The following is a 20,642-nucleotide window of genomic DNA, read 5'->3' as shown; positions in this document are numbered from 1 at the left end:
ATTTTGCTATACAGTGAGGTGTTTTGAATTATAAGCAGGATGTTGTTTCTCCTTCATGTACATAACCCAGGTTATTTTTTTTCGTATACAGAGCTGTCAGTTGCCTATACACCACCCAAATAAAGGTATGTGTGAGAAGAACGTGCTGCATGCTTGGAACAAGTTCGTCCGTATGGCGGGTACTCTGCTGGTATAGAACAATGCGTGAGCCAAATCACAAAATAAGCTGCCTTGGGGCGTTTGATTCCCACACTATGAACCAAAATCGAATTGCCTTGTTGTTGTCACCTACCCCACTCATTCAACAAGTTTTGTCATTACCTGTCCACAACTTTTTGAGATATTGTGCTATATATACTTTTTGTCCCTATCTCTTCATGGTGAAGAGCCACTTAAAAAAATTTCAAAAATTCTACTTTCCGGATCCGGATATTCAGCAAAATCCAACCAGTTCGTCCTTGTCACACACCTAACCTGTGCACCAAATTTCGTCCAAATCCGTCCATAACTTTTTGAGATATCCTGCTCACAGACAAACAAACAAACAAGCAGGGGGGGGAGGGGAAACTAAAACCTCCGTCCACCTTCGCTGGCAGAGGTAATTACTGCATATAGTATACGTTTACCTGAACCCATCATAGCATGGTTACACACACCATTTTGTCATCATTTATCCAAGTTTATTTAGATTTTGAGGTTACTTTCAGGAAACCAAAAAAAGAAAAACTTTACATTTTATACCCATTGAGAACACTCAACCAAAACCAGGACAGATAACCTTTTCAGAAGCCACCATAAAAGCACCTCTGCTTTTAGCTGTTAATGCATGAAAAAGTTGAACAGAAGACATTGTTCAAAAAAAAAAGTAAACACTCCATTTTGCCAAACTTTAGCTTCTTTCATCAGCAGCCCTTGGTTGCTGGTCCAGAATCATCAGTTGTTTGGGGAGCTGCTGCAATCCTCATCCAGCGTCCCTTGTCGGTTGATGCAGGAATTTATAATTTTGTCGTGGTGCTGACGATAACCCCCTTGATGTTCACAAAGGAAATCATGGGATTTTTGAACAACCACGAACTACTGCCGGCAGACAGGACACCCAGTCTAACGTCCATCCGAGGGATGACACCCACCTATTGATGCCCCACCCTGACTGCAAAACACTGGGATGACAGTTTGTAGTTGGGCTGAGATTTGAACCGAGGCAAGACAGTTCAGAGGCGAGTGTGTGCATCTCCAGGAGATATCTTGCCAGCTTATACTTCAGCCCTTGTATTAGTAATTGCAGTTAATTTTCTCTCTCATAAATATGGGCCAGTAATATCGCAATTTATCTGGTGACAATCCCTTGGAACTCACAATGTAAGCATAGGTGCACGTGCTGTAAACAACGAACCAGGCGTTAAACATGTGGACTCGAGGTGGTGCTGAGGGTTTGAGACCTAACCGGGCAAGACACATCCCAAGGTACACGTCGTCCAATTTAAAGTAAGGCACACTGTGAGAGACATTCAGGATCTTGGGAACCAGGTCGGCCGAGAGGACGTATGCACTGCTCAAGACAAATGGCGGGTAAATATTATCCGGGTATACGTCATGAGGAATGAACCATTTGCTTTGGGGATCACGGTGAGGTCTTCCACCTTCGACTAATTGGCCTGTCAAGTAATCAGTAAGTTCAGGTTGACCAGGGTACAGTAGTACTTTAATGAGGTACTCAACATTCACGAACACATCTCCTTCGGACTTCATTATATACCTGGAGTGGAAAGACAAAGGAAAATGAAGAAGCTTTAAGTATATTGCATTGACTTTTAGGATGAATGAATAAATGAATGAATGAACGAATGAGCAAAACAAGAGTTTCAAGCAATTGCATAAATAATTTTTCAAGTAATCTTTTGCAAAGCCAAATGATCCATTAAAGGTGAGAGGTGTGCAGATGCTCACTTCGCTTGCTGGCAATGTCGATGAGCCCACGCCATCCCAGCGAGCGTCTTGAGAACCAGGGTATCAGAGGAGTCCACCTCTGTGTACTGCACGATATCATGATTGTGCTGACTCTCCAACATCACAGCGGCCTGATTCGTGGTCGCCTCGGCATCCGAAGGAGGCATGATCCCGATTAGGAACACGGAGGTGACGTTGACCCGATCACCATTTGGTGACCAAACCACGGAATGCACTCTACCCCAAGTCTCTCGAATGGCATCACGTACCTCGACTTCATGCGGTGTCGTGAACACCAGAAGTACCAAAAAGGGGGTCTGTTTGAAGCAAAGGTCCGGCTCGTTCATTTGGAACGAGTATCGTCTTTCATCCCGTACTAAAGGAACAATATCCAAGGTCTCAAACTCTCTGATCGATATGACTCGAAGCGCATTCAGGAGCATGACTGAGATAACTCCGACAATGAAAATGAGGCACAAGCAATAAAGACCCTGAAACCGGCAACATTGCCTTCTGCGCATCCTCAGGTAAGCCATGGACATGTTTGGGCTTGATGTTTGTGTGAAGCCAGATGCTCAACGCACGATTACCTGGAAAAACCAGAACGGTGTACAATTTCAAAAACCATATTTACAACTCATCGACAGGGGGTGGGTGCAATTACCAAGCAGCTTGCCGTCGCTCGCCAAGCCAGCCGTTCTTTATCAACCGTTCCGTTGGAGTGCTCGATTGAGTGCTTAAGCCGCTTGGCGAGCGCTCGACAAGCCGATTGGTCATGGAGCACACGCCTGGTTTCAAGGATGATCCCAGTTTCAAAACAACCATTTTTTTGATGAGGAGTGATGAGACCCTCTCGCCCACACAGAAAAAAAAAACACAGGTATGAAACACAGGTATGATTATGATTTAATTAAAAATCCGTCACATTAAAACGATCGATGAGAATAAATAACGTGGACGCGACCAACTTTACAAACTATGTATGTAAAGGATATGTCAGGTATACACCATATTAACAGACACCGACGTGGAGCCACCATCAAAAATACCTTTTAACCTTTAAATCGATATACTGAGCCACCCTCGCATGGATCGACTGGGAAAGATCTTAGAAACAAGCAAAGTCGTCGATTTCAGGGTTGTCAGGATAGCTCAGAGGTCGTATACTCACCTGTGAGTTCGATTCCAGACTCAGGTATACACCGTCTTCCTCGTGCTTTAGAGGCAAGGTGATGCATCACTGAGTACCTCGTCCGTCAGCTCTGCCATTTTAGCCTCGGAGTCCGATCCACCGTGGGTTTTTTATCCCCCGCCGCGTGGCGGAAGGGGGATGTTGTTGTCACCCGGGTCGTCGGGTCGTCCGTCCGTCCATCCGTCAACATTTATAGCTGTGAGTGCGATAACTCATAAACTGTTCGCCATATCGATTTGAAATTTGGGTCACACATGTACCACCTGGAAAGGAAGAACCCTATTGATTTTGGGCGTGGCCGGATCCAAGATGGCCGACTGGGGCGGCCATCTTGGAAAAAATGTTTTTTGTAATAAATGGAAAACTGCTTATCTGATTTCAATTATGTTTGGTTACGACGTTCCTCACCCCTGAGGAACTTTTTCCAAACATGGTTTCGGCCCGCTCGGACATCCATTATAGCCGCCAGGCTGCCACGTTGAAAAAAACGACGTTATCGTAATATAGGCCCAAATTTTTTTTCTTTTCTGATGAAACTTGCTGGAAATGTAGGTAACGGAACGAAGTAGGTTACTATTGAATTTCGGCCATGTCGAACATCAAATATGGCCGCCAGGCAGCCATCTTGAAAAATGACATTATCGCGAAATAGGCCCTAAAGTTTTATTTAAACTTTTTGCTGTATAGCTCAAAAGACATGATGACCAAATGGTGTCTTGTTTCCAATTCACCTCCCTCATTATCGGGAATATGTATGACCTTTTTCAATGGCGGGGGATTTCCCATCTCTGATGGGTATGTTTTGTTTTTCCCCACGGGGTCTTTTGCGAAGCCTCAGCCATTGTGCAACAGCCCAGCATGACTACAACAGCCCAGCATGACTACAACAGCCCAGCATGACTACAACAGCCGAGCATGACTACAACAGCCCAGCATGACTCCAACAGCCTAGCATGACTACACCAGCCTAGCATGACTCCAACAGCCTAGCATGACTCCAACAGCCTAGCATGACTACAACAGCCGAGCATGACTACAACAGCCCAGCATGACTCCAACAGGCTAGCATGACTACAACAGCCTAGCATGACTCCAACAACCTAGCATGACTACAACAGCCTAGCATGACTACAACAGCCTTGCATGACTACAACAGCCTTGCATGACTACAACAGCTGAGAATGCCACAACAACGTCCAGTAAGTGCACCTCACCTTCCCAATGAGACTGCTTCAGACACAATGACGCCCTGGAATGAAGGGTTTAAAATCTTCGGTGTCTGTCACTCACCAAATTAGAGGCTGATAGGAGGAGAAGGTAGATATTGTGAATCGTCTGGTTACCTCCGCCCACCAAAAGTGGAAGGAGGTTGTGGTTTCACTCCTGCCTGTCTTTGTTTGCTTGTGTGCAGGATATCTCAAACAGTTGTGAATGGATTCGGACGAAACTTGGTCGACAGGTTTTGTGTGTTACAAGGACAAATTGGTTCGATTTTGGTGAAGATCCGAATCCATGTGTAGGTATGCGCTCCACCGAGTGCCCTTCTAGTTTGGGTACGATTCCATGCCCAACTATCGCTTCTTTTACAAGTATCGAAGTATGCCGAAGGGGACGTCAAACCAGCTGTCCCATGTTCTGTCCATTTGCTTGCAGACAAGATGAATCTCATGATGGGGGTGGCGATCTCATGATATCTCGGAGGCATGTGCACTGGCCTTTTTATCTGACTAGCCTAGGTTCGAATCCCGACCGAGCTATAAACTGCCATGCAAGGCGAGGGTGTGCGTGTCTGTCCATCGGAAGGACATTAATCCGGAGGACCCGTGCAGCAGCATTAGTTGTTGGTGGACCTCAAAGATCCCAGGGTGTCTTTCACAAAGACTGGACTAGTTATTGCTGTTAACCTAGTCAAATTACACATTTGTGTCACGTTCAGTGGAACGTGAGGCCTGGCCAGCCAGATCGTGAAAGATTTGGACCAAAAGGCCAAAATCAAGGAGATGGGAATGATTGGGACCATTATACAGAAATTGTACATTACGAGTCCCGCTATGCCTTTTCAATTGAACAGGCTATTGTGTGCTTCGACCCAGTGGGTGCTACAGAAGCACCCCTTGATGCAGGAGAGGAGTTGGAGACCTGTCAGTGTGTATGGTAAATCCTCATGACAGGAAACATTATTTTATACTCCTGGGGTGGGCACTGTCTTATCCTCAGAGGGGTATGAAGTAACATCTAACCCAAAGGTGTAATGCCACAAACAAGATTCATGGAAAGGGAAATGGAGAGGGGGTGAGGGTTGGTGTCCTTATGTTGAGATTGCAGATATGACAGCCGGCTTAATTTTACTTTAAGATGTTGCATGCTTCAGGATACAATGCCTCCAGCCGGCATTGCAAACGACAGCAGTTTTAGTCGGATCAAATTCGCTCGGGTATCAAAATGGTGTCTTTTTTTCTTTCTTTCTTTTCCTGAACATAACATGTAACAGAATAAAGAAAACAAGAGCGAGAATTGCTTTGCAATACATGTCCCCAACCGATGTGACATTTTCTAAGTCCTTGGTAATGGAACATACCCCGGCTTCACCATTCTCTAACCTTTTGCTTTATTTCCCTTTTTGGTTCATGAGCGCCAGCCAGAGTGACCACTATATTCGTTATGTCTGTGTGTCTGTCTGTCTGTGTGTCTGTCTGTCCAGAGCATGACTCTGTGGACTTTGATCCGATCTTGATGAAACTTGGTTATGTGTTCGATATCAATGTCTAGTTGTGTTTTCCTGGATGAGGGCGTGGCTACGCCCACAATGGGCAGAGCCACGCCCAAAAAAATAGCCATTTTTAGGGGGTAGTCGGATTAAAAATCTATCTTCTCCTCGGGAATTCACTGAATGGAATGGGTTCTTCGGTATTTGAATAGCAAAATGAATTATCTAAAACTTGCCGTTGTGCGATTTTTCATTTTCGTCCCAAGGTCAAGGTCACAAGGTCAAGGTCACAAGGTCAAATACTTAGAAAATTGCGAAGTTTGACGTGAAAATCATACGACCGCCCAAACTTTGAGAGCTAGGATGACAATATTTTTTATGCATAATCTTGAGGTCATTCCCCACCTAAAGTCTTGAAACCATTTTGCTCTATCCCGAACACCTTGCCCGTGGCGCCCCCTTCAAGTTTGTTTTATGCTGATTTCATCAAAGTATGGATAATCCGAGGAGTGCGAAATGCCATATACCCTAAATGACGTTATATTGTTCCTGGAATGTTCCAGAGGAAGTTTTGCACCAAAGGTCATAATCCTTGACCTTTGACCTTGAAAGGCCACGAAGGTCAAATTTTCAAATTTGTGGGAATCGAACCGGTTTTTCGACCTTCTTCGATGAACTAACTCCAATAAGCGATAGCACGTATCCTGTTTCCTTATTTTAATGTCCACAACATTGTTTTGTGACCTTTAAAGGTTATGCAAAGGTCAAATTTTGAAAGTTGTTGAATGAAACCGGGTTTTCGACATTTTGCAGCTAATAACCTGTCACTCGTACCACGTCATGTTGATCATTTTTATAACTTGGTCGAACATTATCACATTGTCTCATCCTTGACTTCTGAAACAATCCACATCATCAAATACCGCTCGTGAACCATCGTCGTCTTAAGACTTGTTGCTTCAATATTTGTTCTGCATGCCTATCTGTGAGGATAACTGACAATGTAAAATGAAGTAAAACATGTGAAAAGGGATATTTTATAACATGTAGTTGTTGTTAGTGTGCTCCTTCCATGTACTTTTATTGCTTTGATAAATATATTACTATCACTAACTTTGAGTGCTGTTTCCGTGTCCTTCTAAAAGGGTTTCTACTTTGATAGAATAATAAAAGTTTCTGTTCGAACCGCAGTGTGATGAAACCATTAGTGCTTCTTCTTTTTCAAAATCTGAAAGAGGCTCAATTAAATTGATTATTATCTTTAAAACCAACCATTTGAATTACCTTTCGACAGTAGACCCTTTAGATTAAAGCGTGACAGAGAAACTTGGTTCCTTTAAAAATATTAAGGGCACTCAGTGGAGAGCATACCTCCGCCAGGCTGGTTAGTTTACGTTTGGTATCCCACTGATAGGCTGGATCTGGATTCGGACCTGAACGAAAATCTAATCGGGTTGTTCTGGTCACCTAACCAACTCATCCACCAAATTTCGTCCGAATCCGTTCATAACTTTTTGAGATGTCCTGCTATGTGTCGTTTTAGCCCAATCACTCAATGGTGAAGAATCATTTGAAAAAGTCTCGGAATTGGATCCAGATTCAGATCTTCACCAAAATCGAATCAATTCTTCCTTTTTACATACCCAATCTGTCCACTAAGAGGGAGCCTGGTGTTGGCGCAGTGGTTAGGGCAGCGGCTTGGGATCCAAGAGGTCCTGAGTTCAAGCCCCATTGAGCCACTGAATTAATACACCAGGGGGTTGACTCAGCCTGTCATCCTTCCGAGGTCGGCGAAATGAGTACCAGTATACTGGGCCGGTGTATACCCCGGTTAAAATAGGTGTACCATATCCCTGTGTCGTAAGAGGTGACCAGGGTTGCGTCAGGAAGGGCATCCGGCATAAAACATGTGCCAAATCACTATGCGGATCATAATGGATGATCTGCTGTGGCGACCCCTAACGGGAGCAGCCGAAAGAAGAAGAAGAAGAAGAAGAAGAAGAATCTGTCCACTAAGTGTCGTCTGAATCCGTCCATAACTTTTTGAGATGTCCTGCTATATGTCATTTTAGCCCGATCACTCAATGGTAAAGAATCATTTGAAAACGTTTCGGATTCGGATCCAGATACAGATCTTCACCAAAATCGAATCAATTCTTACTTTTTACATACCCAACCTGTCCACTAAGTGTCCAAATTCGTCCAAAACTTTTTGAGATATCCTGCTAATTGTCGTTTATGGCCCCGTCTCTCAATGGTGAAAAATCACTTCAAAAATTCTCAGATCCAGATCCGGATTCGGATCTTCACCAAAATCTCATTATTTCATCATTGTCACATTCCCAAGCTCCATTGAATCTCGTCTAAATGCATCCATAACTTTTTGAGATATTTTCTTCACAAACAAACAAACAGGGGTGAAAACATAACCTCCAATCACCTTCGGTGGTGAAGGTAACAACTCAGAAAACTCAGCTTCCTGTATTATTCCCTGCGTTTTTTTTTGTGAAATACACTGCCCAGGGACACCACCGAGGAGAAGGGGTGAAGACGCACCCCTTTGGAGTTGTCAAGGGGGGTGGCAGAGAAGGGACAGACTTGGGAAAGGGGGATTGAGGCTTTGGGGAATGGGGTGAAGACTAAGGGTTTGGAGGGGACTCGGGGTTGTGTGTGGGGGTGGGGTGGCGCCTGGCCCGTCCCCATCTCCTTGAGATGACGATCAATCTGCTGCAACCACGAGGCACGTGGTCAGTCCATTGGCCTCCTCCACTCACAAGGCTCCCTCGCTGAGAGAATCCAGTGAACAGGATCAGCGTCAGGAAAACGAGCCACATGTCCATACAGCCGCAGCTGATGCTCACCGACTATGCAGGTAACAAATCTCATTTGAGTCTCTCTCAGCAACCGCTCGTTCGACACAAAGTCTGACCAGGGATAGCCAAGGATTTCTCCGAAGAGAGCTAGTACCAAAGGAATTAAGTCAGAGTCCATGTCTCGCATCCATAGAGCAAGACTGGAAGCACCAAGGACCTGAAGACTCGGACTTTCGTCCTCCCGCACAGGTACCGGCAGTGCCACACCCCATGATCCAGTGAATCCATGACTCCCCAGGCACGACCCAGATGTCTGTTGACCTCTGTCTCACAGCCGGCAGAGACATGAATATCACTGCTCTCCACATAAGGTAATCTCTCCACGACCTCAACATCCTCACCACAAACAACATTTTCACCGGAATATTAAAGTGAAGGTTCATAAAATAACTTCTACAAAGATAAGTTTTTAAAAAAATCTCTCAGGAATTTCCCCGGTGGCCTCCCTACTAATCAATGATGTATGAAGGCATTGCCCTCTCCCAAACCGATTTTTGGCACCCATAGCACTTATTTACTTCACATAATATGTTAATTACATGTCTCTCAGTTTGTTTATCAGCCTTGAATAAGCCAGAAGAGAACTTGAGGTCAGGAATGAAGGAGGTGAGGGAGGGGTGGTTAACCTCCTTCAGTTTCATAGGCAGACCGATTCATCAGTGTTCAGATGGATGTTGTAGTGTCGTGGTAAAATGCTTAGCAGGCAGACACGAGCGGGGGAACAGTCGAGCCCGGCTGTGGTGTACAAGCGCGAGCGCGGGCATACTTTGCCCGCGGCTCTCCTTTATTACGTACTCAACACACTCACGAGCCGTGGCACTACGGCACCACTACGACGCCTCAGGCGGCGCGCACTCCTTATATTCCTGGCAGACACGATGCTCACGACGACCACTCCCCCCATCATCATGCCCCGCCCCGCAGGCCCGCAGGCTATACCACACTCCTCCCTCCTAAAACTATGATTATTAAATGATAACCATCATAATAAGCATAAACACCACGAAGTACTACGGTATAACAGTAGACAAGGTACAAAAAAGAAAACAGCGAAGTATAAAAGCACATCACATCATATAACGTGTGGAAGCAAGCTAGTGGAGCTGCAACGGCCAGGTTCCGAAGACGGAGGTGCACACAGCACCTACCAAACTCTGACCGCGTTACCGATATGAAGCAGCAAGGCGAGAAGCACAGCAGCACTACACAGCGGAAACGCCCCCAGGCGGCTCATGCTTACATGGCCTTCGGCGAGGCCACGGCGACCTCCCGAGCAAACCTCCCCTGGCACCATCAAACGCCTCCGGCCCACAAGGCGGCACATCTCCCCCAGGCAGACCTGAAGCAGATAAACATTCCGAGGCCGGAAGCCCGCTGTCTGGAAGCCGTGGCGCCAGCGCCAGACTCGATTGACCTTGGATGGGGGCGCTGAACAGCGCCGCTGGCTGGATGCAACCAATGCTCCACAACAACCCACGCACCACAATCAGTTGAGATGCCAACGCCCGTCTAAACGGCCTTGAGCGAACACAGAGAGCTGCGCCCCCGGCGCCAGGCACGTCTGACCTTGCCGCAACCAGAGGTGGGGGTAACGCTGACCAGCGCACCAGTCCTGGCTCCGAGTCGATCTCCGAGACCCACACGGCAGTTAGACGGTAGCAACTCCATTCAAACCACACTTCAACCATAGGCTCGTCATAAATCAATAGGAATATCATTGGAACCATTGCAAACTCATTTTCCCGTACAGCGCGTTCTTTCGGCAAAATCCCTGCACATGACAAAGCAACTACCCGCGGCCCGGGGCAATGGAAGGCCAACCAAACCTTTTTATTCGCCACCACCGCTCCCAAAGCCACAACATCACATTGACCATACTGCAAAACCCATCGATTGATCTCCGCCAAACCCACTCTCACACAGGAACTGTTGGCATTTATTTCAACAACGTTAAATCGCATCACTAGAGCAAGGAAAAACAAATATGCAATGAACAGCAATCCTTTATCCACATCACGAGTCCGTCTCTTGGTTGTCGACTCGATGTTGCGACTCGCGACTTCCTTTAACGCCATGGGCTCACCGCAACCCGTTGAAGCTGCCCGAACAACACAGGCGCGCATTGCCTCATGAACGCCGCCGAAGCGCGAGAACTCATCGCGAGAGCTGGCACGGCTCCCGCTGCTCCCGAACCACACATCACCGTTGCAGGCAGCAACCAACAGCCGCTCCCGTTGCATCGACGCGGCTCCCGCCGCCAGAACCTCGCCCTCGGGCCTCGACGAAAGCATCGAAGAGAGCACCGGCACACCTGGAGGTACGAACTGGAGATCCAGCCCGAGGTGCGCCAGCCAGTCCCGACCCAAAAGGGCGGGCCCCTCCCCTCGCACCACGAACACCGAGAGCCGGGCGCGTCGACCTCGGTAGCGCACTGAGACGTCGGCCCTCGCAAGCGGTGCAATCGCTTCACCGGTGTACGTGTACAGCGACAAGGTCGTCTCGACTAGGCGAACACCGCGAAGACCACGAGCCGCCTGCTCACCCATGACTGACACTGCAGCCCCGGTGTCCACGCAAAACACGGTCGGCTCGCCATTCACTTCGACCTCCACCGTGAACGGCGTCGTCATCTCCGGACCAACGGAAAACAGACTCAACCGTGGTTGCATCTCCTGCTCCGGCCCGCCGGCATCGCCATGTCCTGGCTGCAGGCCGATCTCCAGGTCACTGGGGTCCTCCCGCACCTCGCCATCCAAGACCCCAATGGAGGCCCCCGCCATCCGACACACACGCTTCAAATGTCCCACCTTGTGACAATGCAAACACACGGTGCTCTTATACGGGCACATTCGTCGCAGGTGCGGACCACCACACCCCCAGCACCCCTGGAAATCCACCTCGCTCCCGGTGCGACCGCGCTGCGGTGCGCGCCCTCGTCCCGCACCGCCAGACGCGCGTGCGACCTGCGGCACCTGGGTCATCGCGCGGACCCCGAGCTGCGCGACCTGTGGCACCTGGGTCATCACGTGAACTCCGGGATGTGCGACCTGCGGCACCTGGGTCACCGCGTGGACCTCAGGATCAGCCGACATGCCCCAACTGGAGCTACTCATTACGTCCTGGCCAGCGATGGTGCGGACATCCGTGAGTGTCTGCTCGACAGACGAAGCAGTCCCGACCGCCGAGTCGAATGTGACGTCGGTCAACCGCAGGATGGCTGCTACCATCTTCGCGTCTCGCAGACCAGAAATAAAACGATCTCTGAGTCGTGCCGGACGCTCCTCTGCCGTGAACTTGCAAGGCATGGCCGAATGCTTCACCCGTGCTACGAAATCTGCAATGCGCTCCTCGCCCCCCTTCGCGAGGTGATCAAACTGGAACCGTGCGAGCTGCAACGACTTCTCTGGCGCCAAGTGGCTCTTCATTTTCGCCACGATGTCCTGAAACGATAGCGCATCATCACTGGGCTTATCTGGAGCCACCAAATCACTCAGCAGCCGGTAGTGCTCCGTTGATAGCGAGGCGAGCAAGATCGACTTGCGTTTTTCTTCATCATCTACATCATTCGCGCGGAAGTAGCAACCCAATTGTTCAGAAAACAACTCGAAGTCATCTCCCCCGAAAACGGGCACGCGCCCGTGTGCCGTGCCCCGACCTTCTGCCATGCTCGTGCTGGTGAGACCTTTGGCTCCGTAGCCTGGAACCGCACGGGTTATTCGCTGCCGCCCTGCACACGCCGATCCGAAGATCCTTGTCAGCCAACTGTAGTGTCGTGGTAAAGATGCTTAGCAGGCAGACACGAGCGGGGGAACAGTCGAGCCCGGCTGTGGTGTACAAGCGTGAGCGCGGGCGTACTTTGCCCGCGGCTCTCCTTTATTACGTACTCAAAACACTCACGAGCCGTGGCACTACGGCACCACTACGACGCCTCAGGCGGCGCGCACTCCTTATATTCCTGGCAGACACGATGCTCACGACGACCACTCCCCCCATCATCATGCCCCGCCCCGCAGGCCCGCAGGCTATACCACAGATGTAAAACTGGACGTCCCATCTGTTGGAATTCGTACAGGATTGAATGAAATTGGGTATATTCAAACAGCATGTTCAAACAGGTTCAAACAGCAAGTCCCATTTTAAAAGGGATTGTAACATGGGCTTCCCTTGAGGGGTGAGACTCCGTACTGCAACTGTCACCCTGTGTACACCCACTATCATGGAAATGGAATTCTCCTAGGCGGTAGTAAAGGCACTTTATTTTTTTTTTAAAATACACCTGAGCGGGTTTGACGGTCAGCTCGGATACAAAACTTGATGCAACCGGGTGTTAATCAACCTTAGCGACGACGGCAAGTGAAAACAGAATTCATATTGAATTTAAAATAAATGAGTGAGGCCGCTCAAAGCAAAAAATCTCCAAATTTCCATGGGTCCCTGCTCTTATGCTGTCAAAGGACATTCCACACTCTATTGCAAACAAATTCCCTTTCAACAGCCTGGTGGAACCGGATTATCTGCAAGTGTAGATACCTTTCGACACTTTCCACTTTGCAAGATGTTTATATTTTATTTCATTTTTTTACAAGCAAATGCAAGCCGTCGCTTTGCTGATGGGAATATTAAGGGGGGAGAGGGGGAGGGAGAGAGGAAGGAGGGGAAGAATAGAGGTGGGAGAGAGGAGGGGGAGGGGGAAGGGGAGGGAGAGAGGGGTCAGAGAGAAGGAGAGGGGTGGGAGAGAAAGGGATAGGGGTTGGAGAGAGGGACAGGGGTGGGAGAGAGAGGAATAGAGGTGGGATAGGGAGGAATAGGGGTGGGAAAGAGAGAGGGGTGGGATCGGAGTGAAAGTGGCAGAAGGTGTGAGAGGGAGAGGGAGAGGGAAAGAGAGGAGAAGGGAAAGAGAGGGGAGGGGAGGGGTTGTGGTGAAGGGAGAGGGGAATTCTGGCAGATGCGATGCACAGTTTAAGGGCCATCTGAGAGACGACACACACGTTGATGAATCACCCTGCAGGTGAAACACCCGGATGACAGTTTATAGCTGTGTCGGGATTCAAACCCAGGCAAAACAGCTTCGAGTGAGTGTGCGTACCTCTCGGCTATCCTGCCGTGATGTGGCGATTCATTGCTTATAAAAACAGAATTGATCCAAGAAGCAGTTCCGATTACTAAAGAAAATAAATAAAAGCTTTCATTTGTCCAAATTGCACATTCTTTGACAGCCCTTCCTTGATCTCCTTGACCTAAGGAGAGTTGTATGGTGGAGGAGGAGGTTGGCAGGAGGATGGAAAGCAGCATGAGGGGAGAGGGGGGCGGGGGATAGCATGAGAAGAGGGGAAGGCAGCGAGAGGGGAGGGGAGACAGCACGAGGGAGGGGAAGGTAGCACAAGGGTGGGGAGGCAGCTTGAGTGGGAGAGGCAGCGTGAGGGGAGAGGGAAGCAGCATGAAGGAAGGGGAGGCAGCGCGATGGAAGGGGAGGTAGAATAAGGGGTGGAACGTGAGAGGAGGGAAAACAGTGCGAGGGGGGAGGCAATGTGACGGTGGGGAGGCAGAGGGAAGGGGGCAGTATGATGGTGGGAGGCAGCATGAGGGAAAGGGGAGGGAATGGGAAAGCAGCGTGAGTGAATGGGAAGGCAGTGTGAGGGAATGGGAAAGCAGCGTGAGGGAAGGAAATGGGGAAGGCAGCTCGAGGGGAGGGGGAGGAAGCACAAGGGGAGGGGGAAGCAGCATTAGGGGAGGGGGACGCTGCATGATGGGAGGAAATGGGGAAGGAAGCTCGAGGGGAGGGGAGGAAGTGTGAGGGGACGGGGAGGCATCATGAGTGGGAGGGGAGGCAGCATGAAGGGGAGGAGGAGGCAGAGCAATTTGAGAGGGGGTGGCAGCGTGAGGCGAGGGGAAGGCAGTGCCAGGTGAGAGTGAGGCAGTGCGAGAGGAGCGGAAGGCAGCGTAAGGGGAGGGGAAGGCAGCATAAGGGCAAGGTAAAGAAGTGTGAGAGGATGAGGGTAGGCAGTGTACCAGGGCATTCCCAGGGCGATAAAACTCTCCCAAACAGCAACATTTCATTTTTAACCACCGTGTTCTATGTCAAACCTGGTGGGAGCATTTAAAATTTAAAACCCATGCCATCTACCTGGCGAAGGCTTGCCTGCACGCACGCCCCAACCCATACGCGTTTCTCCAACCTCCTCACATGCAGGTACGCACAAACCCCACTCCATCCTTGTGGGCTGTTGATGTACCTCTTCGTTTTCAGCCACTGCTGACTATTAATATATTGCAGAAAATATTAGTATATTTATGGTAATATTTTGTCATGAAAGCAGATCACACAAAATGGGAAAAAATAAAAGAAAATTAAAAATTGCCGAAAAAAGGGCCCCTGTCGACTCAGTCATTGTGGATTGTTCAAGCAGGTTCCAGAGCACGGCGTTCCGCCAAATGAAGTTGTACTTCCTGCACATTCCTTAATCTTTTCTCAACTAAATATAATCATCAGTACAGTAGAAAAACTTAAGTTTAATGCTTTGCTTAAATAAATACACTTAGTGATTGAAAAAAATCACTACTTTGTTAAAATTTTCAGATTTCACTCCAGATTTTGACAGTCAATCAGATCCGATTTCAAATGAAATATAATATTTCAATTATATACTTTAATTAGTGCATGAGGGTAAATTGTGTTTCCAAAGCAAGGCATGTTTGAATAGGCCAAACAAAAATGGCGATTTAAGACCCCAGCAGCTAACTTTTTCTTTTTTTAATGTTGAAGGCTCCAGGCACGGACTGAATAATCCTCATCGAGGCCAAACCTTAAATAAAAGAACTGCATGAATAGAAAAGCAAGGAAAGAGAGAATAGACTAAGAGTTTTTGAGAAAGTAAAAAAATCTGCTTTTTGAAAAAAAAAATACCCCAAGATCACAAGGTTGCGGTCAGAAGAACCAATTGGAGGTGAAATTGTGTAGTTGCAATGCAGCAGATTGGAAGTGAGGAATAAATCCAAAGTATTGGTAGTGAGGTCATGACGATCTGGGATATCGGTAGGGTGGGTGATAATTTGTTCCAAATCATTAAGAATGGGAAATGTAAGGGATTCAACTTCCCCAACATCCATGGGGGAAGATTTCAACCACTCCCTGTGGTGTACATTGAAGTCTCTGAGATCGAGAAATTCTGCTTGAGGGTGTTCGGATGTCATGGCCTCATGGGAAGTGTTAAGATAGTCAAAGAAAGCGATAAAGTTTGTAGAATTGGCAGAGCAGTAAGTGAAACAGAGAAAGATAGTGATGGTCAGAAGACAAATCTTAAGCCAGATGACATCAAAGTTTGGGAGATTCGAGGACCACAAGGCGTACAGCAGACGTGTTGATGTTGGAGTCGACACAGACTCCTCCTTTGAAGCGGAATCGTGAGTGAAGGTTGCAGTTTGAAATGTTGTAATAATGAACATGAACGTCATGTGACAATGGGGTCTCTGAGAGAAGCAAGATATTAGGAGAGGAGCTTGCTCGATGATGTTCAACAGAGGAAAGATTTGAAGAAAGACCACGAATGTTGGTGAAATGAATTGAAGAGTCACGTGGGTTCAAAATGCAAGGGTTCTGGGAGGGTCTGATACTACTACTGCCTGAGCCTCCTCTCTCGTTGGCAGGAGAGACAGGCAGATCACCGGAGATTCTTCACACCTCATAATGCCGGGAACTAGGGGCTATTAATTTTTCAGACTTTATCATATTTATATTTCATTGGAGGCTGTCTGAGGGAAATGAAAGGAAAGAAAAATAAAAGAGAGAGAGAGAATGTAAAAGTGAGGAGTGAAAATGAGTGAGCAAGAAAAGTGTATGATGGAAAGTGTGTGATGTTTGTTTGCAAGAAAGAAATATTAGAGCTAGCCCGGTAGCTCCAGTTTGAGTGAGACAGAAAGTAAGACCAGGAAACCTGACACGGAGAGTGTAAAGTGGTTGTAGCCTGTGTTTAACCCAGGCTCCGGGCACCACTTTAACGCTCCTAAGTCAGAACGGTAGTCCCACCCTGAGCGGTTGCTGTCTACAACCTACTACCTAAAAAAACTGGTCTAACCGGATGGGTGTTTTTTTGGAGACATCATCTCCTTTCTGGATGGTCGTTGGCTCCCTAAAGGAGCTCATCCGCCCTTTGGCAGGTGTTGTTTTTCGTCCTGGCAGGGTGTCACAGTCACCTTCCCCACTGGCAAAGCCAGTGAGGGGTGTGGGTTTAGTCGCCGACAACCCGACAATGTGGCAGGTAGCACTGGGTTACTGATACATGGCTGACCAAGGATGATGCCTTGATAAATAATTTAATTAAATAATGCCTTTAATTATCTTCAAAAGGGGTGTTTTAATTAACCCAAACACCCAATTTTCACTCTTGCACTTCCTTGGAGTTTTCTTAGTATGAATGCAAAGTTTCAGGCTGCAAGGTTTCATGGCTTTGAGTTATGGATGAGATGCACATACTCACACACACACACACACACACACACACACACACACACACACACACACACACACACACACACACACACACACACACACACACACACACACACACACACACACACATACACACACACACACACACACACACTGACATTTGTTAGTGTAGAAGATTATAGATTCAGGAACTATTATATTCGCTATAAATTACATCAATCAATATGTAGTGAAATTCAACTCACTTGTTGGGTATGCCAAGATGAGGGAAGTCCTCAATAGCGAAGTTTTCGTTACAATTTCGCACGTAAGTGCGAAGTAAAGAAGACGGTTGACAAAACAGCATCTTCACATGGGTTTGGAGATGAAATCACAAATGGCTGTGAACGCCCAACCCCAAAATCAGGACACGCCAAACAATGAATGGGCAGACCGCAGCACAAAGTCACACCCTTCTGCCAACGTGGTCCCCTCAGGCAGAGTGTGCAGTCACTTACAGCAGAAAATTCTTCTTCATCATGTAAAGAAATTGGTGACCTCAAAGGAGCAAGTGTGTGGAGTGCAGACTAGGAGTGTGTGGAGTGCAGAGTAGTAGTGTGTGGAGTGCAGAGTAGTAGTGTGGACTCTGGGGTGCCATTCCAGCGAGGTGGGAAAACCAGAGGCAGAAAGAGTCCAATGTGGTTGAGCAGTGAGATAAGGAGTACTGTCAAAGAGAAGCAGAAGACATTTACGAGGTATACAACAACAAGACTGGAGTTAGATTTATATGAGTAAAGGAATAAGCAGAAGCTGAAAAAAAAAATCAGCAAGGCAAAAGAGTAAATGTAATAACACGAGTTTCCTTGCAAGGAACTTTGACGCAGAAGGAGGCCATAGCCCCCTCAAAGCCTGTGCTATGATTACCAACATATGGTTGCTTGTCCATGCTATATCCATTTAAATGCTGAGCATCAAGCAAGGAAGCAGCACATACCATTTTTTGAAATCTTTGGTGCGACTTGACTGAAGTTTGACCCAAACTCAAAATACACAATCCAACAATTATGCCACGAAGGCTGGCTAAAAAAAGGAGAGAAGGACATGGCAAAGAATATCAAGCATAACAGTAAGGCATTCTTAAAGTACAGGGTGTCCCAGAATTCACAACGGGACATAAAAAAACAGATTCGTTGAAACAATAGTTTATTGATATCGTTTTGCTACAACAGCAGGTAATATGATTATTGAAATAAAAAAGGGTCATAAAGGTTGTAAAAGGTCTAAAGGGTCTTAAGAGATCTAAATGTGGTGTCTATGAAGTCGGAAGGGTATGTTTCAACTTTCAATAGCAGTTCGGATTTAAAAGGTCTTAAGTGGTCTCAGAAGTCTAAAGTGTCTTAAAAGTTTTAAAGAGTCAAAAGGGTCAACAGGTTTAAGGGGTCGATCGGGGTTTATAGGATATTAAAGGGTCATAAGAGGTCTAAAGGTCGATGGGATTAAAGAGAGCTAGAGGTCTAAGGGGTACATTCCAAAAGTAGTAGGGGCCAAAAAGGGTCAAAAGGTGGTAAATTTCTGAAGGGTCTTAAAAGGTCGAAAGGGATCATAAAAGTTCGAAGGGGTCAAAGCAGTCTAGTGGGTCTAAAGTGTTGAAGGGGTCTAAAGTGTCTCATATGGTCGAATAGTCTAAAAGGTTTAAATGTTCAAAGAGTGCATTCCAATAGTAGTTGGGGTATATGGGGTCTTCAGGGATTTATGTAGTCTTTAAGGGTTTAAAGGGTGTAAAGTGTGAAAACAGTCTTAAAAGGACTAAAAAAAAAAGGGACTGAAAGGACTGTCCACTCTCTGCACCCCTACTCATCACCCCAACTCTTTCCTCCCTTCCTCATTTCTTTCCTGTTCTTCAAAGCTGGAGGGGATTAAATACATTAAGAGGTTAAACTTTAATTAAGGGGTTAAATTAAATTGTTATAGAGATCAAATTAAATGAGATACTGGATCTGGCATCACAAAGCGATCACCATGGGTAAGCCTCCCCTGACCAGGGGATGCTTACTCTTGGTCCGTGATCCAATGATGGCTATATTTGTTTTGGACCATGACATGACCTTGACCTTCAACGTTTAAGGATAGAGTGTAAATTTAGAAAATGTGTCCCCATCGACAACCTATCCATAAAACACACTATCATGAAAATTGGAGGAAAATTATTCAAGTTATGATCAAAAAGGTATTTTTTGTTAATTAGGTCACAATCCGAAAAAGTAGGTTAAGGACACTAATCAAATATTAGGTGAACAACTTCAGTGTGGGAACATTATTATGATACAATAACGTCTTCGTTTTTTTTTCATATCATCATTTGAGCTTGAACTTTTACTCGGAGGGGTATGACGTAAAGTAAGAGTAAATGCTCCTTGCTCTCAGATATATAGAGAGGACAGTCTCATTCTGATAGGAGAAACCTTCGTCGAGTTTTGATGAAAATGTTAAAATGCTTCGGGCGAGGGAACTTGGCTGACTCCAGACTGACTCATTTTAAAACAGCTTGCTTCAAATGATTTTGAGCATTTCTGCTCAACAAAGCACTTTAACCAAGAACCAAGTTCCAAGTTATTCTTTGTGAATATACTCAATGGAAATGAATGGTATAAGAAAATGAAGTTATTCCCTGAAGTCGAACATGGACAAATATTCGTTGGTTTGCTCTTTGAGTGGAATGAAAATATGAAAGGGAAGAAGTGCTTTAATCAGTAAATCTCAATCTTTCATAGTCTCAATTTTACATTCGCTTGTATGGGAGGGAAGGGGATAGGTGGGGAGAAAATGAGTCTCCTATTTTGGGCCTTTGGGGCTTCGGTCAGAAAGTTTTTTCTTCCCTCCCTCCCCCCCCCCCCCCCATTCATTTGAATGGGCATCCCAGAAACCCCATTTATCATCTACTAACCTCATCACTTGATTACCAATGAGCAACATTCACCACATTTTTCTAAGAGAGTGGAGAACTTGCCAATGGCCTCATGCTGTGACTTTATATGGAAACTATCTCATGAAATGTGACCTATTACATGATATTCCACTTGATTGTGGATGTAGTTGTTCTTGATGGGTGACCCATCACTTGAGATCATGCAGTAATTTATTTCGATAAAAAGGAATGAAAGGATCTTCTTATCACACCTGTGCTTGGCCAGCATTCCTTGGCTGTCACCTAATATTTTTAGTCTCGTGACAATAAGGCGAACTTGCCATGCTTTGGTTATGAACTCCAGAGAGACCCTGGCAGGACATGCATTGGGAAGTGCTTAGAACATTCATTCGTTGGTTTACACTTTGATGTGGTTTAAGGTTTGCCTTGGTTTAAGGTTTGCATTGGTTTAAGTTTGCTTTGAAAGTTAAAGGTTTAAGGTTTGCTTTGGTTTGAGGTTTTCTTTGAAGGTTTAAGTTTTAAGGTTTGCATTGGTTTCAGGTTTTCTTTGAAGGTTTAAGGTTTAAGGTTTG

General features: G+C 46.6%; 2 protein-coding genes across 2 annotated transcripts; both read right to left on the bottom strand.

Moving 5' to 3' along the window:
- Positions 1-1,272: 1,272 nt before the first annotated feature.
- On the bottom strand, positions 1,273-2,489 carry LOC147012772 (beta-1,3-galactosyltransferase 2-like). The gene is made up of 2 exons (XM_085853455.1): positions 1,948-2,489; positions 1,273-1,756 (listed from the first exon to the last, which is right to left on the bottom strand). Exons 1-2 carry the CDS (start codon positions 2,487-2,489, stop codon positions 1,273-1,275), a joined length of 1,026 nt encoding a protein of 341 aa, XP_085709581.1.
- Positions 2,224-17,396, bottom strand: LOC147012771 (uncharacterized). The gene is made up of 2 exons (XM_085853944.1): positions 4,354-17,396; positions 2,224-2,537 (listed from the first exon to the last, which is right to left on the bottom strand). The coding sequence occupies exon 1, from the start codon at positions 12,382-12,384 to the stop codon at positions 9,922-9,924; it is 2,463 nt and encodes an 820-aa protein (XP_085710070.1). The 5' UTR covers positions 12,385-17,396; the 3' UTR covers positions 2,224-2,537; positions 4,354-9,921.
- Positions 17,397-20,642: the final 3,246 nt, after the last annotated feature.

This window comes from Eptatretus burgeri, chromosome 14 (assembly GCF_056783735.1).
Source record: "Eptatretus burgeri isolate ZD-2024b chromosome 14, Ebu_testis_v1, whole genome shotgun sequence".
Classification (NCBI taxonomy): domain Eukaryota; kingdom Metazoa; phylum Chordata; class Myxini; order Myxiniformes; family Myxinidae; genus Eptatretus; species Eptatretus burgeri.
Note: the sequence above shows the minus strand (reverse complement) of the source record. Positions and strands in the feature narration are given on the sequence as shown.

Excerpts from the sequence above, each read along its gene's own strand:
- LOC147012771 (XM_085853944.1), bottom strand. The coding sequence starts at position 12,384 with ATGGCAGAAGGTCGGGGCACGGCACACGGGCGCGTGCCCGTTTTCGGG.
- LOC147012772 (XM_085853455.1), bottom strand. The coding sequence starts at position 2,489 with ATGTCCATGGCTTACCTGAGGATGCGCAGAAGGCAATGTTGCCGGTTT. Across the intron at positions 1,757-1,947 it reads CGACATTGCCAGCAAGCGAA|GTATATAATGAAGTCCGAAG; the intron begins GTGAGCATCTGC and ends TTTCCACTCCAG.